The following is a 26,401-nucleotide window of genomic DNA, read 5'->3' as shown; positions in this document are numbered from 1 at the left end:
TTCGGGTCAGGAAGATCCCCTGGAGAAGGGAATGGCTACCCACTTCAGTATTCTTGCCTGGAGAACTCCATGGACAGAAAGCCTGGCAGGCTACAATCCATGGGGGTCCAAAAAGTTGGACAGGACTGAGCAACAAATACTTATACTTTGCTTTCATCTATCTATCTATCTATCTATCTAGCAGCATTCCTAAAAGTTCTCATATTTTTCTTGATTTTCCAATTTCAGTAAATTGCTAACGCATTCCTCGCCACAGTACTATATCTAATAGTGTAATGAGTTCTCTCAGTTCTAGCTGAGTCATGTGACTAAATATGTATTTATTGCTGTTTCATTTCTCTGGTAGTACCTAAGTCATGATCTCAGTACTTCTCTACAAACAAAATTATATACCGTGGAAATTTCCTCATAGCACCTGTAAATATCAGTTGTTTCTAAAATACTTTAGGATATGATATTGAGATGAAGCATGACACTTGGATGCTTTTACAAAGGCCTGCAACATATCTAGGCTGTAGAGAATTTAAGATAAGGGTAAGTTTTTAAAGAGGGTTCAGAAGTCAGCCAAAAGCAATTATAGATTATACACTTATCTATGGATAACTCTTTTAGAAACAAATTATTATTAAAGAAATAGCCTGAAGGGTGGCATTATAATGGATGTTAGTAAGTTAAAGCTTTGTAGTTAAAGGAATCAGTCAAATGCAGTCTATCAAGCCATACATCAAGAACAGATGCACTTACATTTTTGGTATAAACGATTAATTATACTAAAATGCAATTACACAAAGAAAAATTTCTTGGCAGGGACTGATACTTATTGCCCAAATATAAAGTGACTCTGTTTATGACTTCTTCTTTAAAGTATCTCTTTGAAAATAAAGTAGATCAGATATCTGTAATTTTTTAATTGTCATTTACTTGAAGAGTAGAAAACATCACAAAGCTCTTTTGCATCAATGCTCTTTTGCATGATTGATGCCAAGACACATATTGGACAACAGTTGAGGGGGTAAAACATGTCAGTATAGTCAGTATTTCTTTCTTATAACTTCTCATCCCATGCTTTTTCTGTCAGGGCTTTATTCTAATTCTTTCCTTAATCTTAACTTCATTTGAGGTTAATATGAATTATTTATAATTTATTTCAGAAAGTATCTAACATAAATTTTATTATTGTTACTGTCATTCTATAAAATTTCCAGGACTGAATATCTCCTATTACGGCAGCTTCAGGGACCTGAAACTCTCACTCACCTAGAGATTCACTGCCTTTTCTTGCCATAACATGCTACCCCTATTCCCTGTAAACAAAATTCTCATCTGTAACATTGATAGATATGCATTTATTATAATTTTGTTCCTCAGGAGCCCAAATCAAGGTTTTAATTACTCTCAACGGTTGATACAGCCTCTGGCCAGCAGTCTCATACCCATTCTTCTCCCCATGTCATCAATCTTATATATCATTGCCAAGTTTCTCTTCTAAAAGCAGCTCTTACTGCATCACCTCCCATATCTGAAATATTGAATTCATTTCAATGACTGCTAACTGCATCTATGCATTTCACACTCTGTGCATCATCCCAGAGGTTTCTCACCCTTCTGCTACACATGCACTAAGCTTCAAACAGGTGTCTGAGCTTTCTTGACTTATAAATTTGCTAATGATGTGTCTTTTACCTGGACTGTCCTCCTCTAGCATGCTATAAAATTCTCCAAATTCTCCAAGCCTATGCATTCATTCTTTGATTCATCTAGCAAAGAGGGACACATTGATGATTAAGATGATCATTTTTCTATCCTTATGAAGTTTCAGTATGGAGGCAACAAAAGAAAATTTTAAAAAGATCTTACATGTAAATGGCTGCAATTGTGAGAGGTGCCAAGATGGAAAAGTTAGTGGTACTATTTTCTAAAAATGAATAAACAACACAACTGAAACTTTTTTGACATTTTCTTTATCCCTTACAACCACAATGAACTTATCCTCCTATTTGGGGGATTGTAAGTAACTCCCAAAACATCTATTCCTCTCAGATAAGTAATCTAAATCAGTCATTGTCCCTACCCTGGACAGTAAGACACAAAAGGGGAGACTACTGGGCTGTTTTCAGGAAAAAATATCCTCTGTCTTAAGAAAGATAACCGTAAGATTACATGGCATGTTTTTCTTCTGCTGCTTATTGATATTCACGATGTAATGCCTAGAAGTACAGCAGATAATTAGTCACCAGAATGAGGTCAATACCAAAACCAAGGATGACACAATGGTGCAATAAAGGAAGATTGGCTCTTGATGATATCACCGGACTGCTGAATGAACCAATTCTGTGGTACCCACAGACAGACCTATCTCAAAACTTGCTATTAAGTGACTTTCAAATTTCCCTCTCTGTTTAAGCCAGCAATTTGCAGCAAATAGTGACATATTACAATACTAGACTATAAACATGCTAAGAATGGAGACTGGTGTCATTTTTTGCTGATAATAGCTGGTCAAAAATAGTAGCTGGGAAAATTAAGGTTGGATTTCAACTAAAATATTTTTCATGTATATTCTATCTCTGTGTGTCTATGTGTGCATGTGTCCAGGTTGTTAAGGACTACACTATTAGGTTTAAAGTCTCAGCTCAATTAGAATGTGTTTCCTGTGATGCTATAACACACAGGTTGAACACCTATGATGATATAAAAAGACAAAGAGGAAAAGTACTCGACTTTGTTAATCTTATTCTTTAGTAAGGGAAGGATTCGTGTCTTGTCTCCATAACAGGCCATAAACACAGTCAAGTAATTTGCAATTTTAAACAAAAAGGGTCTAAGTGTCAGAGAAGTTGAAAATATTGAAAGGTCTCCAGAGATGACAAGACATATGAATGCCGGCAAGGCACCAAATCGGAAGAGAGCTACAGGGATACATATGTGATTTTAGTCAACAGCTGGCTTTGGACGAATAGGTTGTTGAGATGAATCTTTTTTACTGTAAATGAAAGTCAGGGAAGAAGCCTTTCTAACAAAGGTCTCATTTCAAGTAATATAAATTACCATATGGCTTATGAACTCAGAGTATAATCCAACAGAACCAGTAACTTATCTCACTATATGAAATACCCTCAATGGCAACGTTCTAGCTGAGAAATAAAGGCATCATCCATTACTCAAAGAAACAAATAGGAATGACTTTTCAAATGCCAGGTCAGATGAAGAATATGACTATGCACCATAAAGAATGAGGTAGGCCTGGCTCTCAGCTCAAAAGTTTATGAAATATTTGACCCAAGAGACAACATTAGATGAGAATATAAATGTGATTCAATTTTCTGTTGACTCAGGTGTAAATGCAACAGCAGGCTGTCAGATATTCCAGAGAGCCCTGCCTGCACTCCCTGGGTGCATTACCCTGTACCATCTATCTGCCTTATACATCTTTAACTCCCATCAGGCTCTTTTATTAAGAACATGAACAAGATTAAACATAATTTTTTATAATATCAGCATTTGACATTTCCCAAGCTTCTAATTCTTAGAATACTCGAACACTGCATTTTGCCTCTTTCCCATAGCAGCCCCACTAAAATATCAGAATTCTTCAGAGGACCAATATTCTATATACTGGAGTCAAATAAAAATCATAGCCAATGTTTATTAAGTAGATTCCATGTGCCCGGAATTAAACCAAGCACTTAATGTACATTATCTCAATGAATACTCATTATGAGACAGTTATTATCATCTCTATTCCCCAGAAACAGAAATTGGAGATTAGAGAAGTTAATAACTCTCACACACAGCTGGTAAGAGAATATGTAGTTTTGGAACTCAGGTCTCTGGGTTCTACGGCCTTGGCTAAAATGCTTTAGCCCTAAGGATACCTCCTCCGCCACCCCCCAGTGATGGCCAGTAGTAAAGGATCTGCCTGCAGTGCAGGAGACGCAGGAGACATAGGTTCGATCCCTGGATGGAGAAGATCCCTTGGAAGGGGAAATGGCAACCTACTCCCAATTCTCTTGCCTGGAAAATTCCATGGTGCAGGCCAATGGGTCACAAACAGGTGGACATGACTGAACATGCATCACAAGAATACCCTCACCCTCAACTTCATCCAGATTTGCTGAAGCCCTTTTCCTATTTGGAAAAGGGCTTCAGTAAATCCACCTGCAATCCTTAGGTTGGGAATACTTGGGTTCAATCCTGAGGTTGGGAAGAGTCCCCTGGAGGACGGCATGGCAACCCACTCCAGTATTCTTGCCTGGAGAATCCCCATGGACAGAGGAGCCTGGTGGGCTACAGTCCATGGGGTCACAGAGAATCAGACATGACTGGGTGACTAAGCACACATATCTGGAAAAGAGATCACCTGCTTAGCTTACAGTGAAGAAACATTGGTGGCTGACAGGACTAAGGCTGGTTAGTGAATGTGCTGTCCCAACTGTCCAGGTGAGAAATAGCAACAGCCTGAAGGATCAAAGCAAATGATAAACAGTAGATAAGTTTGGGAGGTAGCACAGGCAAGACTTGCTGAGTTAGGAGATGTGGAGGAAAGGAAAATTAGGGAAGGCACTGGCTTTTCCTTCTGGAGAAACAGGTAGCCAGTATGAGACTTACATAAGAGGGAAGGACTTAGGTGATCAGGGACAGGAAGCATAGAGAACCAGAAGGACACAGTATTTGACATATTGGCTGTGAGGTTCTTGGGATAACCCTTTAAATATGATCAACATGCAAAAGGACATGATCCCTGAGGTCAGGATAAAAACCACCCTGTGGTTCAGATGAATCATCTCGTCAGATCTGTGAGGGAGAGTGAAGCTACATATGGATGATGTGTCCTTGGCTCGTTTTCCATGAGAAAACAGTTCTCCAGAGAGAACAGGGACACCTTCTTATACTTGCTGTTTTTATTTGAAAGGAGGAAAGCAGAAGCAACTAAAGCAGAAGCAAGCTTCAAGTGTTCCCACATGGCCAGAGGCACATGGATGGATGTCGTTTTCCACTCTCAAGACGTGCATAGTGGCCTCATGCAGAAACACTGCTTGAGGATCCTTCCCCATGTCATTCAGGACAGTCTGACACCGTGACAGTGCCATCTGGAAGTGGGGTGCTCCTCCCCCAAGCATAGAAAAGCCGGAGAACTCAGGAGGAGAAAACACATTTTTTTTTTTCTCTTTCGCATATATTTTTCAAGAACTACAGAGTACTTACACGTGTGTCTCTTGCTGCTCATCTGACTGCATTATAATTATTAGTTTTGTGTGTCTCAGTCATTAATTAGTTAGCTCCGCCAGACGAGGTACTGTAACTTTTTAATGACTGAGTCTGTGGCCATTACACATAGGCCTCAATAAACATTTGGTGAATGAATGAACTGAGGAGCTTGTTTGCATACAGAGAAGACAGGTCATATTCTGCTCAGCCTCAGCCTAATTTTAAACTAGAGGAACGTTTTGTTTAGCCCTTCACTCTCACTGGCTGTCTGCTTTTGTTTGTTGCTACCTTCTTGCTCCCTTCCCACCTCCACCACTATTTTATTCCTCTGGCTGCCAAGGCACTGGCCTTGCAATGGCCTCTTTTTTAAAAAAAATTAGGCAATGGCTATTTCTCTTATTCGCTGCCTCAAGGCTCTGCAGGAAGTCTGCCAAATCACTGAGAGCCAATTCATAGACAGACAATTCTCAGGATGGCAATGTGAAAACAGCCTAACCAGTAAACTAGCTCTCCCTAAAGGGTTAAAGCCCAGTAGAGGTTATCTGGGTGAAAGATTCAGGGTGAAGAACAGAGAAGATGAGCTGTGTTTTATGATGTTTTGCCTTGGTATTTTTCTTTCTCTCTCTTTTTTTTTTGAGATTAGTGATGTCATTTGACAGTAATTTTTGTTTACTTTTCAATAAAGAAGAAAGAGTTGGCTCAAAGTTTTCCTGTGAAGAAACAGCAGGACAATTCAGATTCTACCTTTGGCCCCACCTAGCATTCCATGCAAAGGCACATGTCATCCTCTAAAAGTGATTCCTTCTCTCTATCCACATGTAAATGATTAGTACCTAAATAAAACACACTTTTTCTAAAGATATACTGCCTTCAAAACTGCCACTGCACTGATGAGAAATTAGAATGTCACCGACTAAACCATACATGGAACAACGGATTGGTTCCAAACTGGGAAAGGAGTATGTTAAGGCTATATATTTTCACCTTGATTATTTAACTTACAGGCAGTGTACATCATGCAAAATGACAGGCTGGATAAGCACAAGCTGAAATCAAGATTGCTGGGAGAAATATCAATAACCTCAGATATGCAGATGGCAGAAAGTGAAGAGGCACTAAAGAACTTCTTGATGAAGGTGAAAGAGGAGAATGAAAAAGCTGGCTTAAAACTCAGCATTCAAAAAACTAAGATCATGGCATCCAGTCCCATCACTTCATGGCAAATAGATGGGGAAAAAATGGCAACAGTGACAGACTTTATTTTCTGGGCTCCAAAATCACTGCAGATGATGATTGCAGCCATGAAATTGAAAGACGCTTGCTCCTTGGAAGAAAAGCCATGACCAACCTATATAGCATATTGAAAAGCAGAGACATTACTTTATAGACAAAGGTCCATCTAGTCAAAGCTATGGTTTTTCCTGTTGTAATACATGGATGTGAGAGTTGGACCATAAAGAAAGCTGAGCACAGAAGAATTGATGCTTTTGAACTGTGGTGTTGGAGAAGACTCTTGAGAGTCCCTTGGACTGCAAGGAGATCAAACCAGTCAATCATAAAGGAAAACATCTCTGAATATTCACTGGAAGGACTGATGCTGAAGCTGAAACTCCAATACTTTGGCCACCTGATGCGAAGAATTGACTCATTATAAAAGACCCCGATGCTTGGAAAGATTGAAGGCAGGAGGAGAAGGGGACGACAGAGGATGAGATGGTTGGATGGCATCACCAACTTGATGGACATGAGTTTGAGCAAGTTCCGGGAGATGGTCATGGACAGGGAGGCCTGGCGTGCTGTAGTCCATGAGGTCGCAAAGAGTCAGACACGACTGAGCGACTGAACTGACTGAACTGATGTAGCATTAGGAGGACTCCCTTCAGGAAACCATGTGTATCTGTTTCATGTTTCTCCTTCATAGATTCAGATACATTAATGTCATCAATGCAAAAATTTCTGGAGTATTTACAGGTCACAGATTTATTCAGTTACACTGATTTAAAATGACAATGAGAATATTTTAAGGGAAAGAAGAATGAGAACCTGAGAAGCTACCAATATTTTGGGACTTTGGATTTTGAACACATGCAAAGCATTTCTATACAATTTTTGACCAATCTTAATCTAGTCAGTCAACCTTCAGAAGAAAATAGAATATCATATACATTGATACGTGAAGATAGGAAGCAAAGTGTACTTTTTATTCATTAGAAGTTTATTTCCATTTTTTGTAATCTTCTTAATATAAAACTGATTATAATTAAGTTTTGTTTCTTTCCAGACAATTATATGATTTAAACAAATACTATAATGGTAAACTAAAATTTTTTAATTTTAAAATAAAAATAGATTAACTGAATCCAAAATCATAATTAAAGCTTATATTGATTAGAAGTTCATCATGTATAAAATGGCTAAGCACCAAAAAATAAGTTATTTACTAATAATAAATGGCATTCATTGCTTGTTTCGAGTTAGTAGGAAGCACAGATGTTGAATTAAATCACTAGATAGTGAAGTTTGAAATAAAATCTGTTATTTTCCAATAAAAATGAAGCAAGAGTTATAATGATTTCAGAACTCCTTGAACTGAACTACATGGGTGAGATCTTGGCTTTAATCCAGTGAAACACAAGCCACAGCTCCTCTGAAATAGCACCTTTCATTAGGATTGAAGCATTTGCCACTGATCAAACAGTCCACTTTATGGGGGTCATTATTATAAAATGAATAAGAGAGCTTGCCCCGTTTCTTACTAATCAGATAGAGAGAGAGGAAGATAGATCAGTAGAGGCAGAGTTATATTTATGGTAAATTTTACACCATAGGCTCCGTATATCTTGGGGATGTGTGTTGGATGCGTATATTGGAGAGAGAGAGAGAGTGTGAGTGTGTGTGTGTGTGTACACGCGTGTGTGTACATGAAGCCAGAGACAGTTCAGAGCAGTAGTTGACAGTTAGATTGTGTAGTCAGACTGTAGATGCAATGGTTTCTAGTTTCAGCTTCACTGTCTCCTAGCAATATAACTTTGAGAAGGAGCCTGACCTCTCAGCAAACCTTGTCTTTATGTGGGATTTTAAGAGAATTTCATGGACTTGTTGGAATTAAATGAGGAATTAAACAGGAAGTCTTGGAACAGTGCCTGGTTCACAGTTTTATCTTTTATTGATTACCATTATGATATTCTTCTAACTTCTCTGTCATAAATTTTCCTAAAAATATTGGGTCAAATACACTGTTCAGACAGCTTTTTCATATATGTGTGCTTGAAAATAACACATTGCTAATAATGTTATGAATGACTGGTAAAATAACCTGTCTGTAATACTATTTCTATATTAAATATTTCTATATTTTAAAAGGGTTACTATGATGCCTGTAACACTGGAGGAGGAGTTAATGAATGATTAATGAATCAGGATAAAATTTCCAAAAAAGAGGATGACATAATATTATTACAGTATCTCAGGTGCTTTTTTTTTTTTTTTGCCTTTATGTGCTACGTTGCATTTATTTCAAAGCAAGCCAACAACAAAACTGCTAAATCAGAGTTTCTTTTGAGAGAGTTACTTTTTAAAAGTGTGTGGGACAGAATCAGTTGAAAGCAGAAAAAAAAAACAAAACAGGATGACATAAAGGCAGAGGAAGTAGATTCATCTAACAGGAAGAAAAGCCAGAAAAAAACAACACTCAAATGGTAAACTGCTTACCTTCAAATCTATTTCTTTTTATGCTCAGTAGAAAAGAAGTATTCCAGGTTATTATTACATCAGTCAGTTCAGTCACTCAGCTGTGTCTGACTCTTTGAAACCCCGTGGACTGCAGCACGCCAGGCCGCCCTGTCCATCACCAACTCCGAGTTTACTCAAACTCATGCCCATTGAGTTGGTGATGCCACCCAACCATCTCATCCTGTCGTCCCCTTCTCCTCCCACCTTCAGTCTTTCCCAGCATCAGGGTCTTTTCAAATGAGTCAGCTTACACATGTACATATAAAATTAGGGCTCTGAATTTGCCCCCAAATCATCAGTTTAAAAATATCTACTCTTATTTTATTATGGTGATATATAAAGGATATACAAAGATGAGGTTGTTTTCATTTGGAATCTAGTAAATTCCTTGTGAGATTTTATGTTTTAAATAAATATTCATCATCTGTCTATTCTGTTGTCATTTGCTTCTTCATTTAATGTTTGGACGAGTCAAATCCAAACATTAAATATCCGTGTATTTGTGGGTGAACACTGAACATTAGGAAAACCATAGTTAAACAACTAGGGGGGATGGGAGACTTTGTCACAATATAGCAGACTAGATGGACTAGGAAACCTGAAACTTCTCTAAAACATACATTCAGATTTGCTCAAAAAGAAAAGGGACTATCCAGGTGCCAGACACAGAAAAGTAAGCCAACGAGCTGGCACAGAAACAAACCCTTAGCAAGGTGACTATCTAAGTAATCAAGTGGTTTGGGGCTTGGCGCCCACAGAGATCACAGATAATGAGGTAGCGACACCTGCATCAAAGCAGGATCCGAGAAGAGCTGAATCTCTGCGAAGAGGCAGGCAAGAAAAAAATAAACATAACCACAGGTGAAGGGAAACAAAGTGGTCTTTTTGGTAACTTTTAAAGCACTTTACCTGGGTTTGGGATTTAAATGTATAGCATCTGAACAACATGGTAGTCCCAAACCAGGGAATTATAAAAGCCTGCCTAGAAGTGGGGCTTTCCTTGTGGCTCAGATGGTAAAGAATCTTTCTGCAATGCAGGAGACTGGGGTTCGATCCCTGGGTCAGGACGATTCCCTGGAGACAGGGAGGGGGCTACCCACTCCAGTATTCTCGCCTGGAGAACCCCATGGATAGAGACGCCTGGTGGGCAACAGTCCATGGGGTCGCAAAGAGCTGGACACGACTGAAGTGACTTAGCAGATGTCTAGCAGTGAGCTAGTGAGAGCACAGAAGCCTCTGGAAAAAATAGAGGCCAGTCTGACCTTAGGAGACTTTAAAGATTTAGATGACTTTATAGTAAAAAAGTGACAAAATACATAAACAGACCACTAAACCTGAGAGCACAGAGCACGCCCGCAGGACTAGAAGCCAAACACTTAACAACAAAAGGCCAGTGGCGAGGACGCCCCAAGGCTCAGGGGTTGAGGCTCTGCGCTCCCAATGTAGGGCGCGCAGGTTTGATCTGTGCTAGGGGAACTAAGAGCCCTCATGTCACGAGAACAACCAAAATAAAAATGAACAAAATTCCAAAAGGTAAACTATGAAATGAGCATATTTAAAGTTACTAAATAACTAAACATAAACATACAATAATGCATATAAATGTAAATAAGCTTATAAGCAAATTGAATACCAAATTAAACACAGTTAATGAGGAAAACCCCAATACACTGGCAACCTGATGAGAAGAGCTGACTCACTGCAAAAGACCCTGATGCTGGGAAAGACTGAGGACGAGAGGATAAGTGGGGGAGAGAGGATGAGATGGCTAAATAGCATCATTGAGTCAATGGACATGAATTTGAGGAAACTCCAGGAGATAGCAGAGGACAGGGGAACCTGGAGGGCTGCAGTCCACAGGGTCACAGAGTCGGACACGAATTAGGGACTAAATAACAACAATGAGGAAAACAAATTAACAAGAGAAAATACACGAAGAGACAAAGCAGAGGAATGTAAAGATTTTTAAAACATTAAAAATGTAAGAGATGTAGATGACAGAATAGGAAGGAACAAGGTGTAATAAAAGTTCTGAGAGAGAGAGGAGGGAGGGAAGGAGACAGTATAAAGGAAAATAAAGAACATGAGAATAAATGAGTATTTAAAGAAAGTATGACTGAGAGTTTCCCAGAATTGCTGAAAAACACAAATCCTCTCATAGAGGGGGAAATGAGATGCGAAGGTGATTTGAAAATAAAATGCAAATCTGAGTCATCATAGTGAAATGAACAATGACCAAAGCATACAGAAGATCTTAAAAACAAAGAGAAAAAAACAGATTAACTTCCAAAGAATCAAAGTTATACAGGCGGCTGATTCTGGACTGTTCAAATGCCATAGTCAAAACTGGAAGATAATGGGTTATTATTATTAAAAGGCTGATTGGAAGTAACTATTTTCCTAGTATCTTATGCCCAGTAAATGATCTAACATGAAGGAAAAAACAAATATTTTTCAAAACAAAAACTATCAGCTTCTTGTACCAGGTGTTCTTAAGAACTAGAGGATATATTTTAGGAATATGAAAACTGACCCAAAAAGGACTGAGATGCAATGGTAAGTGAAGGTATTGGGAAGCATCAGAAAATATAAATAAGCATTGTCAGTATAACAGAGTAACAATAATAATGACCTCTTTAGGGCATATAAACCATAACGGATCTAAACTATTGAACAATAAAGTAGTGAGCAGAATTAAAACATTCTAAGATCCTTTTGTTGGTCAAGAAGCTTATAGAAACTCTGCTGGCATGTTAAATTTGCATTTTAGAAACATGTATTGCATAAATCAAGCATGCAGGTAAAAAAGTAAATGTAGTTTCTAAAAAGCAAGAAAACAAGTGTGGACTTCAAACAAGTTGAAGGAATTCAACAATGATAGTCAGAGGCTCCTGCCTTTAAAAGATGCTTACTGTTGGTTGGGAAAGACACAGATATAACTTCACACAACAAAAGATAAAAATCTGCTTTATTCTAGAGAAATCCAATCTCTTTTGCCTACACTTTAAGTCCTTTCCCCTTTATAGCCTTAGGCGGGTAAAGAGTTCCAATAAACTTACATGTTTCCTAAACTTTAAAAGGCACAAGTCCTGGGCTTTGCCAAAAACACATAACAGAAACAATCCATTATTCAACATATGCAGAGAGAGTTCTAACAAGTGTCTGCAAACTTGCCAATACATGTGCTTTATATTAAGTCCACCCCACTCAGTCTCACTTATACCTAAAAAACAACCATCTTAAAAGTAAAATAAATGTAACCAGAAGAATGTTTACATGGTTCCCATGCATACTGTTTTCAGAAAAAAAGATACCCATCTTTGTTCCCTGCTGTCAGCACGATGGTTTCTGAAGGCAAAAAAAAAACATGAAGTGAAAACAGGAGGACTGCAAATAAAAAACAAAGCATCCAGGCTTGAGGTTCAGCCTTCTAGGGAACAATCCATCTTCGTGTGTAAGGAACACAAATTCACAAGAAGATAACAGAACAACTGAAGAAACGATTATAAGGTCCATGTTGCTGCTAAAAGAGGATATATACCCAGCAGAATCAGGACAATAGAAAGGTGCGAGAATTAAGAAATATAATTGTACTAAGAGTAGATCAAGAGATATTGTTTTAAACAACAAAACTCACTTACAGTTCTTTTATTTCTTTCAAGAGCGGGACTAAAAAGGAAGAAAATGGATTTGTGAGCTTTTGACAAATCTGTCTTTAACAATAAGTCGTTGAGCCCATGAGAACTGGACTGAGATGCTTTTAAGCATCAGGATGTGCACCATTCAGAACATTCCTGGGGAGGAATAACTTGGAGATACATCAGAGCAAAATGCTACCTTTTGTAAAAGCAGCGGTGTGTCTCTCTTCTCTTGTTTTGATGTATGGTAAGCCAGCACTATATTTAAATAATCTATAATCCTTCCCAAGGTTCAGGAATGAAAAATGATGCTCTCAGGAACATTATTTTTAAAGGGTACTGTGATGGGGGATCATACTTTTCTCCATCTGCTCATTATAAGTGATAATGTACATCAAACACTATTATAATGTATTAGTTACAAGTCATCTTTTAGACCTGTACTATTTGCAGTCCCAACTTACTACATGATGTTAACAGACTCTTAACAAGGTGATAGTAATGAAACTACTTAGGAACCCAGCTATGATATCTAATATAGATCTACAAAACTCATCAACCAGCACTTATTAAATATCTATTTCAAACAAAAAGTGCTGGGTATTAGGATCACATGTGGATTATGTGTTCAGGAAAACTGGGTACTAGGTCCACATCAGACACGTGAAAGCTACTTGACTTGGGCTTAATCCTTGTGTGTCTCTGTTGTCTTATCTGCAAAATGGGGGCAATGATAAGTGAATGACTTGCACATCTCATAAAGGAGAAATAAGTTGAAAATCAAAGGATAGAACATAGTGAAACTGGGTACGACTATAACTCAGTATCAATGAATTATACCAGCATGCAGGTAGCGCCCAGGGTGCAGGTAGTGAGGTTCTGCTACCTGTGTAGATATTCCTCTATACATGAACTTAATACCATGATGCAACTTCCATTTAAGCATTTTCATTTGAAGGGACATCTAATTTCTAATTTCTTTCTAAAGTCCGATACTCCATTTATCACATCAAAGGGAAATTATAGCTGAACAGAATTCTAAATAAATAACACTTTCTACTTTATTGCCAATTTATTTTTTATGTTAAATGTAAAAACTCATGTTTCATCTTTTATTCATTAAATTATGGAAAGCAGACAAACGTAAAAATTACAATGGAAAAAAAAAAAATTACAATGGATTATCAACTTCTGAATTTGATTTTCAGTCTGCCTTATCACAAAAGTATGGCCCAACGCATTAAATTTCTGGGCCATGATCCCATTCTTTTAGCAAATGATCTTTCGTAAATTTACAGATTTGTGCAACCATCACCATAAATGTCCATTGCCCCCCAAAACCTCTCACTATCCTTTGCAGTCAATCCCTATTATAATCCCTAGTCCCAGGTCAGCAATACTCTACTATCCTATTCTATCACTTTGCTTTTTATGGATAGTCCAGATAAGTAAAATCATACACTATGTGGTCTTTTCTATCTGCCTTCTTTTACTTAGCATTTCTTTTTCTTAGCATTCCTCAGAAAAAGGAGTTGGTTAGTTTTTATTGCTCAATAATATTCTATTATAGTTCATGTTTTGTTTATATAATATCAGTTGATGAACATTTGAATTATTTCCATTTTGGGCTATTATGAGTAGTGCTGACTTGGACATCATAATCCAGTTTTATGGATATATGTATGTGTATACACACACACACACACACACACACACACACACACACATAGTGCTTACTCAGCCTTGGGGAAATTGGTACTCAGATACACAAACCATACATTTAGACTTTCCAGGTGCTCCATTGTTCTAAAGTTTCCAGGTGAAGAGAGATAGAATTTGTAAAGTGGTTAAGAGCACAGATTCTGGAGTCTGGTTCCTTGGAGTCTGTAAACCAATTTGACTTCATATATTCTAAGTTAGGCAGGTTCTTCATTGACTTCCTTGGTTTCCTTCACTGTAGAATGGGGATAATGACCATGGCTCCATTATGAGTTTATAGTGAGAGTGTGAGTCACTCAGTTGTGTGTGACTCTTTGTGGCCCCATGGACCCCATCGCCAGGCTCCTGTGTCCATGGGATTCTCCAGGCAAGAACACTGGAGTGGGTAGCCATTCCCTTCTCCAGGAGGTCTTTCCAACCCAGGTCTCCTGCATTGTGGACAGATTCTTGACCATCTGAACCATCAAGGAAGCCCTTATAGTAAAGATAAGATGATGAAAACCACACTTAGCAAAGTGCTTACTAGATGTTAACTATTAAAATTGTGCACTAAATCATCATTAAATACTTTTTTATTTCCCTGGTGGCTCAGATGGTAAAGCATCTGCCTGCAACGCGGGAGACCTGGGTTTGATCCCTGGGTCAGGAAGATCCCCTGGAGAAGGAAATGGCAACTCACTCCAGTACTCTTGCCTAGAAAATTCCATGGATGGAGGAGCCTAGTGGGCTACAGTCCATGGGGTCACAAAGAGTCAGACACAACTAAGTGACTTCACTTTCACTACTGCTGTTAAAACAAAATGTTTAAAAGATTTTTGAATCTATTTTCCCATTCAGCCAATCAATCTTAAAGGAAATCAGTCCTGAATATTCACTGGAAGGACTGATGCTGAAGCTGAAGCTCCAATACTATGGCCACTTGATGCGAAGAACTGATTCATTAGAAAAGACCCAGATACTGGGAAATATTGAAGGCAGGAGGAGAAGGGGACGACAGAGGATGAGATGGTTGGATGGCATCACCAACTAGATGGACATGAGTTTGAGCAAGCTCCGGGAGATGGTCATGGACAGGGAGGCCTGGCGTGCTGCAGTCCATGGGGTCACAAAGAGTCAGACACGACTGAGTGACTGAACAACATCAACAACACTTTCCCACTAAGAGATGCAACTCTTATTTTTGATTAATACAGTATAATTATCAAGCACAGACACTGCATGTTTTTACATGAGGTATAGCAAAATACCTATTTTCCTGTCTGGCCATTACCATATAGCCACTGGATGGGGAATATTATCTAATGACCTCTTGCTTCAAGATCTCCTGCTGGATTCAGAGAAAAAGTAGCAGAGTTAGATTTGCCATAGAAAAATCATTCTTCCTGCTCTCACATCTTCTCTAATGTAACACTAGACTCAAGACAGAAGGAGGAGAATAAAAAATAGTTTAGGATGGAAGGACACATGTACACCCATGGCTGATTTATGTCAATGTATGGCAAAAACCACCACAATATTGTAAAGTAATTAGCCTCCAATTAAAATTAATTAATTAGTTTTAAAAATAAATAAATAGAAAAGGCAATGAAATGGCTTCTCCAGCTTAATTTAATTATTTAACAATACAGTGCATATTATGGGCCAGGAACAGTTCTGAATTCTTTAAAAATAGTAACTCATTTCATCTTCATAACCACCCTATTAAATAGTATCTATTAGCCTCAATATTGGATGAGATAATCAAGGCACAGAAACGTTGAGTAATTTAACCAGGATCACACAGCTTGTAAGTATAAAGCTGAGTTTCAAACCAAGCCACCTAGGTGTAGTGTGTGGTTTACACCACTATGCTTTGCTACCCCTTTTGCTAGAAGACAGAACTATGTGACTGAAGTGGATGTAGTCCCAGAAAAGACAAGTAGAAGCACAATCAGTTTTGTTTGGGACATAGACCCATTTTCTTCAATCAGACTATCTGGCTTACGTTAAGCCACAGAGAAATGCTTCTTGCAAAGATAAGTGAAACAAGGTAAGTTATATTCCACTTTCAGTTTCATCTTAAACTCTCATCCATTTTATGTAAACGTAATGCTGAAAAAGTCAAGCTTTTCAAGTTCACAGAAGAGGTTCTTTAAACATCAGAAAGGACCCCTAAGCTGACCATACGAACATACTCTTTGTAATCAATCATTCTTACTGTGAACTGACAGAGAGGTACACCCTCTGTGAGAAAACATCCCCAAGTTCTAAAAATCTAGTGCGATTTATATCATTCTTGGACGATCATGGTTCATATAAACATTTTAAACTTTTTAATTATGCAATTATTAGGTACATAGTTGTGAAAGAGAAATCTACATATAAATGAAATGCAGCTCTATAGTAATATTTTAAAGGCTCTTGAAAGTTCTGATGGATATAAACTAAATTTGTTCAATGCAGCATTTATTAAACTATTACAATAATGATGTCTGCTTTTTTCCTTCCATAATAGCTTTTTTACCTATACTGACTGGAAAATGCTAAGAATTGCTCTAGACATCTAAGCAATCCAAAACATGTTAATGCAATCATTTCTTATTCTTCTGATGAAACCTTATTCCAATACAACCTCTGAGGTCTGAGTTATGAGAAAGATGACACCTAATAACATATGACAGCTTGAATAAGTGTCAAGAAGATAATAAATAGAGTAACATTTATTAGTATTATTAGGGGCTTATCATGCCCCAAACATTATGTTCTATACGTTTTATCTTATGGAATGCTCAAAACAACTCCAAAAGGCAAGTATTAATTTGTTAATTCTCATTTATAAAAGAAGAACTAAGTACTATACCAGAGCACACAGTGATTAAGCGGTGAGGCTGGGCTTCAGATTTAGGCATTCTAAACCCAGAATTCATATTTTAGCAGTTATACTCAACTGCCTTCCACAGGGTCCCAGACAATCATTTCACTTACACTGTAGAATCCCTAGTAGTAGGAACAAACTAGGAAACAAATATTACATAAACCTACCAAGCAAAATCTAGGAAGGCAGATATGGTTTATTCATCACAATGTGTTTATGTTAACCCTTGATACTTTTATTATTCTAATACCTTTTCACTTTTGTATGTCTTTTCTTCTCTTTAGTAAGTAGTGTGATGATTAGAACTTTTTTCTTTCTTCCTGTCCTAAAATAACTGCAAGGACAGCACATTTTCAAATGGTGATATATTCTGTAAATACTTGAAAACAACAAAATAGATCTGCAGTCAAACACTACTTCATATTACTTTTCATTTTTCTATCAAAGGATCATTCATACATTAATATTTAATTCTAAGATATAAATGCATTGTTTGTGAGTGAACAGTACCTTTTTTTATTGTTTTCTTCCTACTGCCTACTTTTCAAAGTGCTAACATTAAGTTTCTGCAAATCAAATTCTATTTTGACATATGGCCTTTTAAGTGCCAAAAAGGAAATCATGCAAGAAGCACTAGATTTAAAGACTACAAAAAGTTGTGAAAATATGGAATGCCAAGTTCTAAGAAATGCACATTTTTCATGTTTTGTTCTAAGGAGACAGCATCAGAGTAGCATGTAAGACATTTCTTCAGCTCTCTGTAGCTACTTTATTTCTTGGTAACTTCTTTAAAGCATCTGAGGATGCAAAAAAGGACAAATGGATCAATAGAAAGAGTTTTCTTTTTTTTTTTTCTTTCACTACATACTTATTGTGCCATGATTTTTCTAGATGTCAAGGATCCAGCAACAAAAAGGACAGATGAGTCCACTGCCCTGAAGGAAGTTACATTTGACAGGCAGGAGTCAACCAATAAGAAAGCAAATGCATAACAGGATCTCACAGAGTAGTAAGTGCCATGGAGAAAATCGCAGATAGCACTATGAAAGACAGGAGTGTGCAGGAGAGGGAGTGAGAAGCAGGCACACAGTCAGCCAGAGCCCAGGCTGGGTGGTCGGCAAAAGTACCTCTGAAAAACATAACACAGAAACTGATGCTAAAAAGAAAAGCAGCCAGCTATGTGCATGCTAAGTGCAGAGGCCCAGAAGAGGGAATGAACTTCGGCAGCCCAAGGAACCCAAAGAATAGCTTGCGAGATAGAGTGACAGGCAGGGGCACCAGACTCTAATAGAAGATGACTTCTGGGCTCACAAGAGATCACAGTGGATGGATCACAAGGTAAATAGGCAAGGTCAAGAGACTGAAGGAGGTCTCAAAGAAATGCGGAGCCACACAAGTATTTCGTGTGAGATGACACAACCTTTTACATTTCAAATTATACTTGTGCTGCTCTCAGGAAAACAAATTATTAGAGGGCAAGGAAAGAAGCAAGATCTGGTTAGAAATTTGTATGAAGGCAGTCTAATGAAAAGATGAAGATAGCTTAGATGGGCACAGTGGAGATGGTGTGAAGGATTTAAGATGCACTTTGGAAGTAGACTTGACTAAACTTTCTGAAAGAATGGACATGAGGGGTGAATGAAAGAGAGGAAGCAAAAATGATGCCAAGAGTTCTGGCCCAGGCAACTGGTTAGATGATAGAAGAAATCATGATATAGAAAAAAACAAACAAGAAAGTTCTGGGTCTGAGTATTGATTCTTGAGTTTTGCTTTTGATATCTAAGTGCCTGTTAAATAGCCACTGAAGATGATTGAGTGGGTTCAGGGAAAAGTTTAGAGCAAGAGATAAAAACTTGGCAGTCGCTTACATATACCTGGTGTTTCAAGCTATGGGACTAGACGAAATCATCATGGAGTTGGGGGTGGGGAGGAAGAGGACAGGATAGGAAGGGGAAATAAAAGAGTGTGAGAGAAACAGAAAGAGTGGGGAGAGACAGAGAGGAGACCATGCATCTGCAAGTGAGCATGGATGTGTAAACAAGGCCTCAAACTAAACATCTGGGCAAAGTAACATTGTTAAGGAAGCAAGGATTCAGCCAAAAACTCTAAGGAGGAATAGCCAGTGAGGTAGAGGGAAATGTAAATGTAACCTTGACAGATAACCTTCTAAGAACTGCAACCAAAAAGTACTTTCTGGCATTTTTCACCTATAGCATTGCTCCTAGAACTACTTATTTGCTGGCTAAGGTTGGATGTAAACAATACTTCTCTAGAATAATTTCCACAGTGTTTTAACAACAAAATCAAGCAACACCATTTCATAAACACAGGCCCCTGCAGGTTATCAATCACTGCGTGTATCTGGGGGAGAACTGCAACAGAACCATGGACCTGACCTTTCTGTTTCACCACGGCACCTGCTGGCCTTGCTGTTACTGTGCTCCATCATTTTTCACTATTATCACATTCAAGGCCGTATCTTGTGATGAATAAATTTAAGATAAGTTTTGTTCCCTGTTTCCTTCTGGATGAGCACAATCTTGTAAAAGTTCTCATAGGTATTTCTCCCATTCTTCCTTTCATTTTGCTAACAAAATCAGAAGACTTTGCCATGGTTTGCTAATTCACTGTGTATTCCTTCAACAGAATTCCAGTGACTATTAATACTTATTTTGGTTTCTGAGACACATTGATTTTAGCTTCTATTTTAACCATCCATCCTTGTTTCATAAACTCAATTAATTACTTTGTATGCTGTCTCTGATTTACCTCCAACTCACTTGTTTTATCTTGTTTATTTTTTTAACTCTTCTGGTAGACTCTGAGCATATCAAGGGCAGAACAGTGTCTTATTAATCGTCACATCTCTTATTTCTAGCATGGTGCCCAGTACTAAATGCATGTGCAATTAATGTGGAATGAACGGATGAATTAAATGATCTACTAGATTAGTTCAAACTGTTCTTTATTGAGTTTGACAAAAATGATTAAGATGTAAAAAGACTGCTTTATTATATTTTAAATAAGACCCTTAGGAAAAACTTTCCTGTTGCTGAGATTCATCAGCCCCCCAAATTTCCCTACCTTTCTTCTATTTGGATATGTAATTTTCATTAGTATGCTAGCATAAGTGAAAGCAATTTTGAGTGACAACTGCTACTCAATTGACATTTGAATTTTTTTTTTTTTTATCTTCAGGAACTAGCAGTGTGTTTAAACTCAACAGCAACATTAAATGTTGGATTTTCTCTTTTGCTCAATGTAGCAAAAATTCTTTTATTTTTTGAAAAAATTCAAAGTACCTACAATTATTATGGAAAGCCACTATACATTTTATATTACTATTTTACTAGTAAACTTTATAATTACTTCAACAGTGATTTCACCATTTTTAATCAAGTAAACTCTGCTGAAACAGTTAAATATTAGAAATGAACATTTTTTATAGAAACTTTATGAAGTTTGAGAGGTTCTATGACAGTGTGACAAGTACACCAGATGTCTAGAGGTGGCAAATACTTCACTAAAATGAGACAGATATTGTTTCAATGTAGATTATCAAGATTTTATCTCAATTAAAAAATGCTGAGCCTACAGTGCCCTGCTTTTTCTGTAAAATTTATGTCAACAGAATACACAGAAACTAAATCCTGAGTCCTCTGGTCCATTTAGTCAGCAGAAGGTCTTGGGAACTCCGATTAAATAAATGACTTGCAGAATATTAACAAGTAAATTAACATTAGAGATAGAATTTGAAAAATCTCCATTTCTGTTCTTATATCTTCATCACGTAACTTGTTCTTCAATTTGTCACATAGCAAAATGGTGAATTCACATGATTTATAAAGAATGGAGGGAAAATAAAAGCAGAAATTATAAATATTTCTTCAAAGATATTGTCTATCAGTATAGACATAGCCAGATTTTTTAAATCTCTTTATCCTGGCTTAGTCAACAACTTATCCTTACTTTCCTTCAGTATATTTTTACACTTATATAATGCTCTATACTTTCTAATTTAGTTACCTCTAAAGTAGAATTTTATTAAGAAGTTAAGTATAGCTAAATTCCAAACAGCATTGCCTCTTGTTTTCTAATTAGGGCACATAAAGAAAAAGACTTAATGCATGACACAGATCCTAACTGTTAAAAACAGTACGACTGCTACAATCTCACAAATGAAAATAGTTTACTAAGTTCTTGAAGTCACTGTATAGTAACGTAGGAAGGTTATTTAATAGGCTTTCAAGTGCAAAACCAATATCACTCAGAGGAATTAATTTTAAATAGAGTATTCCCAAATGATAAATGCATGTAAGCGTTTAAAGAAAAACAGTGATTGTAAACACGTCAATATATACTCAGGATTTGACATTATCCATCCATCTTTTATTTTTGGTTTTAGATAGAATAAATTCACTCTTCAAATTAAATGACTGACTGATCACAACCATCTCTCAGATTTATCTAGATATGGAAAAATTTAGTTTCATATTTAAATGATAAATAGAGTTCTATGTAGATAGAAATCATGAAATTAAATTATTGCTCCAGAAGCACCAGTGGTTAATGATGCTTAATATGGGTTAATAAACCCATACTCTTTCATATATAGAAAAACAGACACCAATGAAACCTTTATTGTCAGCCTTTTATGGTAGGAAACAGAAAACCGCAACAGAAGAACATTTCTGACTTTACATGTTTTCACTTTAGGAATACAAAGCTAGTAAAGGCAATAGTCCTTCTTATGGTCACATATGGTGAAGGCAGGACTATCCCTAAATTGTTAATGAGTCTTATGTACCCCAAAATCAACTTTCTTTAAAAAATGAGCATTAATTCAATATTTGATTATAAATAATATTATTTATATAATCTTGTTTTTTTTCATGGTGAATCTTACTACTTTCCTACAGATAATAAATATAACTATCAAAATTTAAACTAGCTTTGTTCATAGAAAACATGGATGCTTTAATATGAACTTGTTAATCCTGGCACCTTAAAAGTTAAATTTTGCAATTTGAAAAACACCATAAATGTTCCTCCGAATATTTTTAAAATGTTACAAAGAAAACATTGCTGAATTTCATGATACTATTATACATATTTTCCTCTACGGAATTTCAATATAAAACATAGACTAAAAATATGACAATTTCTATGGTGATAATTAGTGTGTGATTGTTAATCGTGTGACTATGGTCATTACTTAATAACTTTAATATTCAAAGAGATCTAACTGGTAATTGTATCTTGTATGTATATTTCAAATAACAAATGATATCATGGACTTGCATGTTTCTTAGAAATGCAATCATGTGTTGTCTAAATTCCTGTAAACATCATGGCAAAGCAGTGCTGACCTTCTCGGGCATTTCCTGGTGTCCTGTTGTCACTGCCTGCAGCAGTTTCCCTGTTTCATCATGTGGGGAGGTGGGAGTAGGTAATGGAGCTTCTGTTAAAAAAATTAGAGAACTTTTAAACATAATGTATTTACTTTAGACTTTCCAAAACACACTGAACTGAACAGGCACGGGAGATGATGCAGAGGGGAGCGGGGCATTAGTCAATATGAAAGCATAGGCTGTACTGATGAACACATGAATGGAAGAGAGGAGTTAACATATGAAGCGTGTATATGGAGGAAATGCACATGAAGGACTAAATAATGTGAATGAAAACATGAGAACCATGGGGCAGATCAGTCAATCAATCAAGACTTCAAGAACATTCCCTGAGAATCTATTCTTTCTGAATATAGAATACTAGAGCAAGTCACTAGAAACTTTCTTTAGATTAACACATTCATTAATCAATACTGTTTTAGTATTGCTGTCCAATATATTATTAACATAGGCAAATGAGGACCACCTCTGGAAACAGTAATCAGAAGAGACACGTGCTTAGTTGCTAAGTATGTCCAACTCTTTGCAACCACATGGACTGTAGTCCATCAGGCTCCTCTGTCCAAAGGATTTTCCAGGCAAGAATACTGGAGTGGGCTGCCACGTCCTCCTCCAGGGGATCTTCCGGACCCAGGGATTGAACCTGAGTCTGCTGTACCTCCTGTGCTGCAGCTGGATTCTTTACCCACTGAGCCATTGAGGAAACCCCTATCAGAGAGAAGGGGCAGTCAACCACATCACAAAAGCTGATACAAATGCTCCCAAGTAGTGTGGTGGTACAGAGAAGCCTTTGGAAATGAGAGTGCTATCCTGAAATATCTGAAGGGACGACTTTTCTCGCAAAGCCTAGGCTAGTTGTATGAGGTGCCAATGGACTGAACCAACCTCTGAGAAACATACTCCAGGTCATGGGAACCAAAGATGACATTACACCTGAGTGACGGATCTGGTTATAGCAGAGGCAGAGTGGCCTCTTGGCAGTGACACTGTCAGGACTCCAAGTATCAGAGGGCAGTGAGGACACAGTCCATGGCCTGAGAGGTCTAAGTACTGAGCCCATGTGCGTGAGTTACAGTCAGTCCCCAAGTGTACAGTCCCTCATTCCTGCCTAAGCCTTTGGTAACATGTTCCCCAAACACTGCAGTTGCTATACTTAAGACTTAAGGACAGGGGTTTCAGTCATCCACTTTGCAAAATCATTCACTCATTCTCTCACTGCTTAAACAGCACTATGCTTGGTCAGTACTAGGAATGCTGAGATGAATGAGAAAGACCCCTCCCTCAAGTAGCTCAAAAGATCCAGCTTGGGGCCAGGTTGAGGAAAGGCACACCTTTCTCAGCTTCCTTCTGCTTCCTATGCTATTACCAGTTTTCTTCATCAATAAGATCTTTGAAAATTTAGTAGAGGAAAAGCAAAAGTATACATGTGAATAAGCTCAAGGCATTTAACCTCATCATTCATTCATTTATAAGGAATGTCATTTCATGACATACTCACTGAGCACCAATTATATGCCAGGAGTACTTCTAGTTGCTGGTAAAAAAAGAAAAACAAAAACACCTGCCCACATTTTTATTACATATACACAAATTAGAAAAAACATTTTTGTTAATAATGAATTATAAAGTTTGGAAGCAAAACACTTAAAATTAATTTAAAAACTTAATGAATAGTATTATGCAAGCACTATTTGTTACTTAGTATTGAAAAAATTTATGATTCGAACACTTAACAAAGTTAACAGTCAAAAATAAGTAGAGCAATCAAATGTTCCAACCACATTTCACATTAAATCTACATGAATACTCTTAACAATGCTGTCAAAAATCAGATTCATAAAGTTATAATGCTGCAGTGGAAAAGCAAAGGCAAGATAAAAATCACCCTATGTTAACACTTCTGATAGAAATTATGCATCTCTGTTCTCCCCTTCTACCCAAAGAATGTTTACCCCAAAAAACCACTTAAAACAAACAAACAAACAAAAAAACAGCCTTAAGGACAAACAAAAAGGAAAGGAATAGAGACTTTTCCATTGAACACTACGGTTTCATTCATCACACCAAGACACTGGAGACTGGTGGTAGAAGTATGGTGGCCACAGTCACACTCACTAGCTGTGTGGTCCAAGGCAAAGTACTTACTTCTCTGCTCTCTCTTTTTTCTCTTCCCTGCAGGGGAGGTAAAAAACATAGTTGATCCTTAAACAACTGGGAGGTTAGGGGTATCTACCCTCTTGTAGTCAAAAATCTATATAACCTTACAGTCTTCCCTCTGTTTGCTCCGTTCTGAATATATGGACTCAGCCAACCACAGATCACATGCTACTACAGTACATTTCTACTGAAAAAAATATGCATATAAGTGGATCCACACAGTTCACACCAATGTTGTTTATGGAACAACTTGATTCATAGGGTTAGTGTGAAAATTAAATGAGCTAACACATGAAAAGGATTTAAGACTTTTTAAAGTACATAATAGGTGTTTACGTGTATTAAATTGGAAGAGCACTGAAGCCACTATCCATGTCGAAATCTTTACTGACAGAGGTTCTCAGAACACTCTAAATGAAGGGGGAAAAAAGGTGCAAATGAACTTATTTACAAAACAGGAGTCACAGATGTAAGAAAACAAACATGGTTACCAGGGGATAAGGGGTTGGGGGGGGAGATAAATTGGGAGATTGGAATTGACATATACACACTACTGTATATAAAATAGATAACTAATAAGAGACTAATGTATAGCACAGGGAACTCTATTCAGTACTCTGTAATGGGAAAAAATCTAAAAAAGAGTGTATACATGTACAACTGATTCACTTTGTTGTACACCTGAAACTGACACAATACTGTAAGTCAACTATGCTCCAATAAAAATTTTCAAAAAAGAATTCTGAGCCAAGCACCTAAGCTTTGTCATTCACCAACCCCGTGGACTGTAGCTCACCAGGCTCCTCTGTCCTTAGAATTCTCTAGGCAAGAATACCAGGGTGGGTAGCCATTCCCTTCTCCAGGGGATCTTCCCTGTCCCAGGGATGGAACATGGACCTCCTGCATTGCAGGCAGATTCTTTACAGTCTGAGCCACTAGGGAAGCCCTTGTCATTCATTAATCTGGGTCAAATATTCCCCCAGGCAATACAACAGCAAATCTGCAATACTTGGTACCTATATATTCTTTCTCACAGTGAAGTGCCAAATTCTAAGTGTGCTGCCAGAATTCCCCAGCTTCATAATTGCCACCACTTTTTCCATTTTGACAGTATAGATTCTGTCTTGCTATTTGGCAAAGACTGGTTGGCTTTGCACAGTGGAAAAAGCTGTTACTAAACCACTCCAACCATAACTTGTGGTCTTATTCAACAACAGAGCCCTTTTGTCAAATACAAGCTAAACGAGTCCTTCTTTGATTTCCTTCATGTATTTTAGACACAGTCTCAGACTAGGCTAACAGCAAAATGAAAAAGGTTTGAAAACTATCTGTTAAATACTGGAGTAAATCATTAAGCTATATTTCAATTATCCAGAGTATCATTACCCATTCTAGAAGGAAAAGGTCTAAACTTTATACTTGGAATCACTATTGGGAAATAACAGAAGATGATGTGAATTTGTTAGAGGAAAGAGTACCAAACTTGAATTCTTGACCAATGTGCATTTACATTTTCCGCCTTCCCAGAATTAATCAATGTCCACAGTCTGTTTTGATAATTCTGCCTTGAGTATTTGCTTATCCTTCCAACAAGATGCAGAAATGCCCACAGGATGAGAACTGAATGTTGAACAGGTTACTCCTGAATCATTATGGGTTTTACACTGAACATGTCACATTAT

At 37.4% G+C, this 26,401-nt stretch overlaps 1 protein-coding gene across 8 annotated transcripts in view; it reads right to left on the bottom strand.

Moving 5' to 3' along the window:
- The window catches only part of PRR16 (proline rich 16), a 277,920-nt gene that overhangs the window by 145,733 nt on the left and 105,786 nt on the right, over positions 1-26,401 (bottom strand). For 2 of the 8 annotated variants that reach the window (XM_043465875.1, XM_043465874.1), the window contains one exon: positions 22,521-22,612. The exons of the other annotated variants lie outside the window; for them this stretch is intronic. In XM_043465875.1, the coding sequence (XP_043321810.1) occupies positions 22,521-22,532 (12 nt within the window). In that variant the 5' untranslated portion in view covers positions 22,533-22,612. The remainder of the gene's footprint in view (positions 1-22,520; positions 22,613-26,401) is intronic. 8 annotated transcript variants of the gene reach the window in all.

The sequence above is a fragment of the Cervus canadensis genome, chromosome 4 (assembly GCF_019320065.1).
Source record: "Cervus canadensis isolate Bull #8, Minnesota chromosome 4, ASM1932006v1, whole genome shotgun sequence".
Classification (NCBI taxonomy): domain Eukaryota; kingdom Metazoa; phylum Chordata; class Mammalia; order Artiodactyla; family Cervidae; genus Cervus; species Cervus canadensis.
This window is presented reverse-complemented; position numbering and strand designations above follow the sequence as displayed.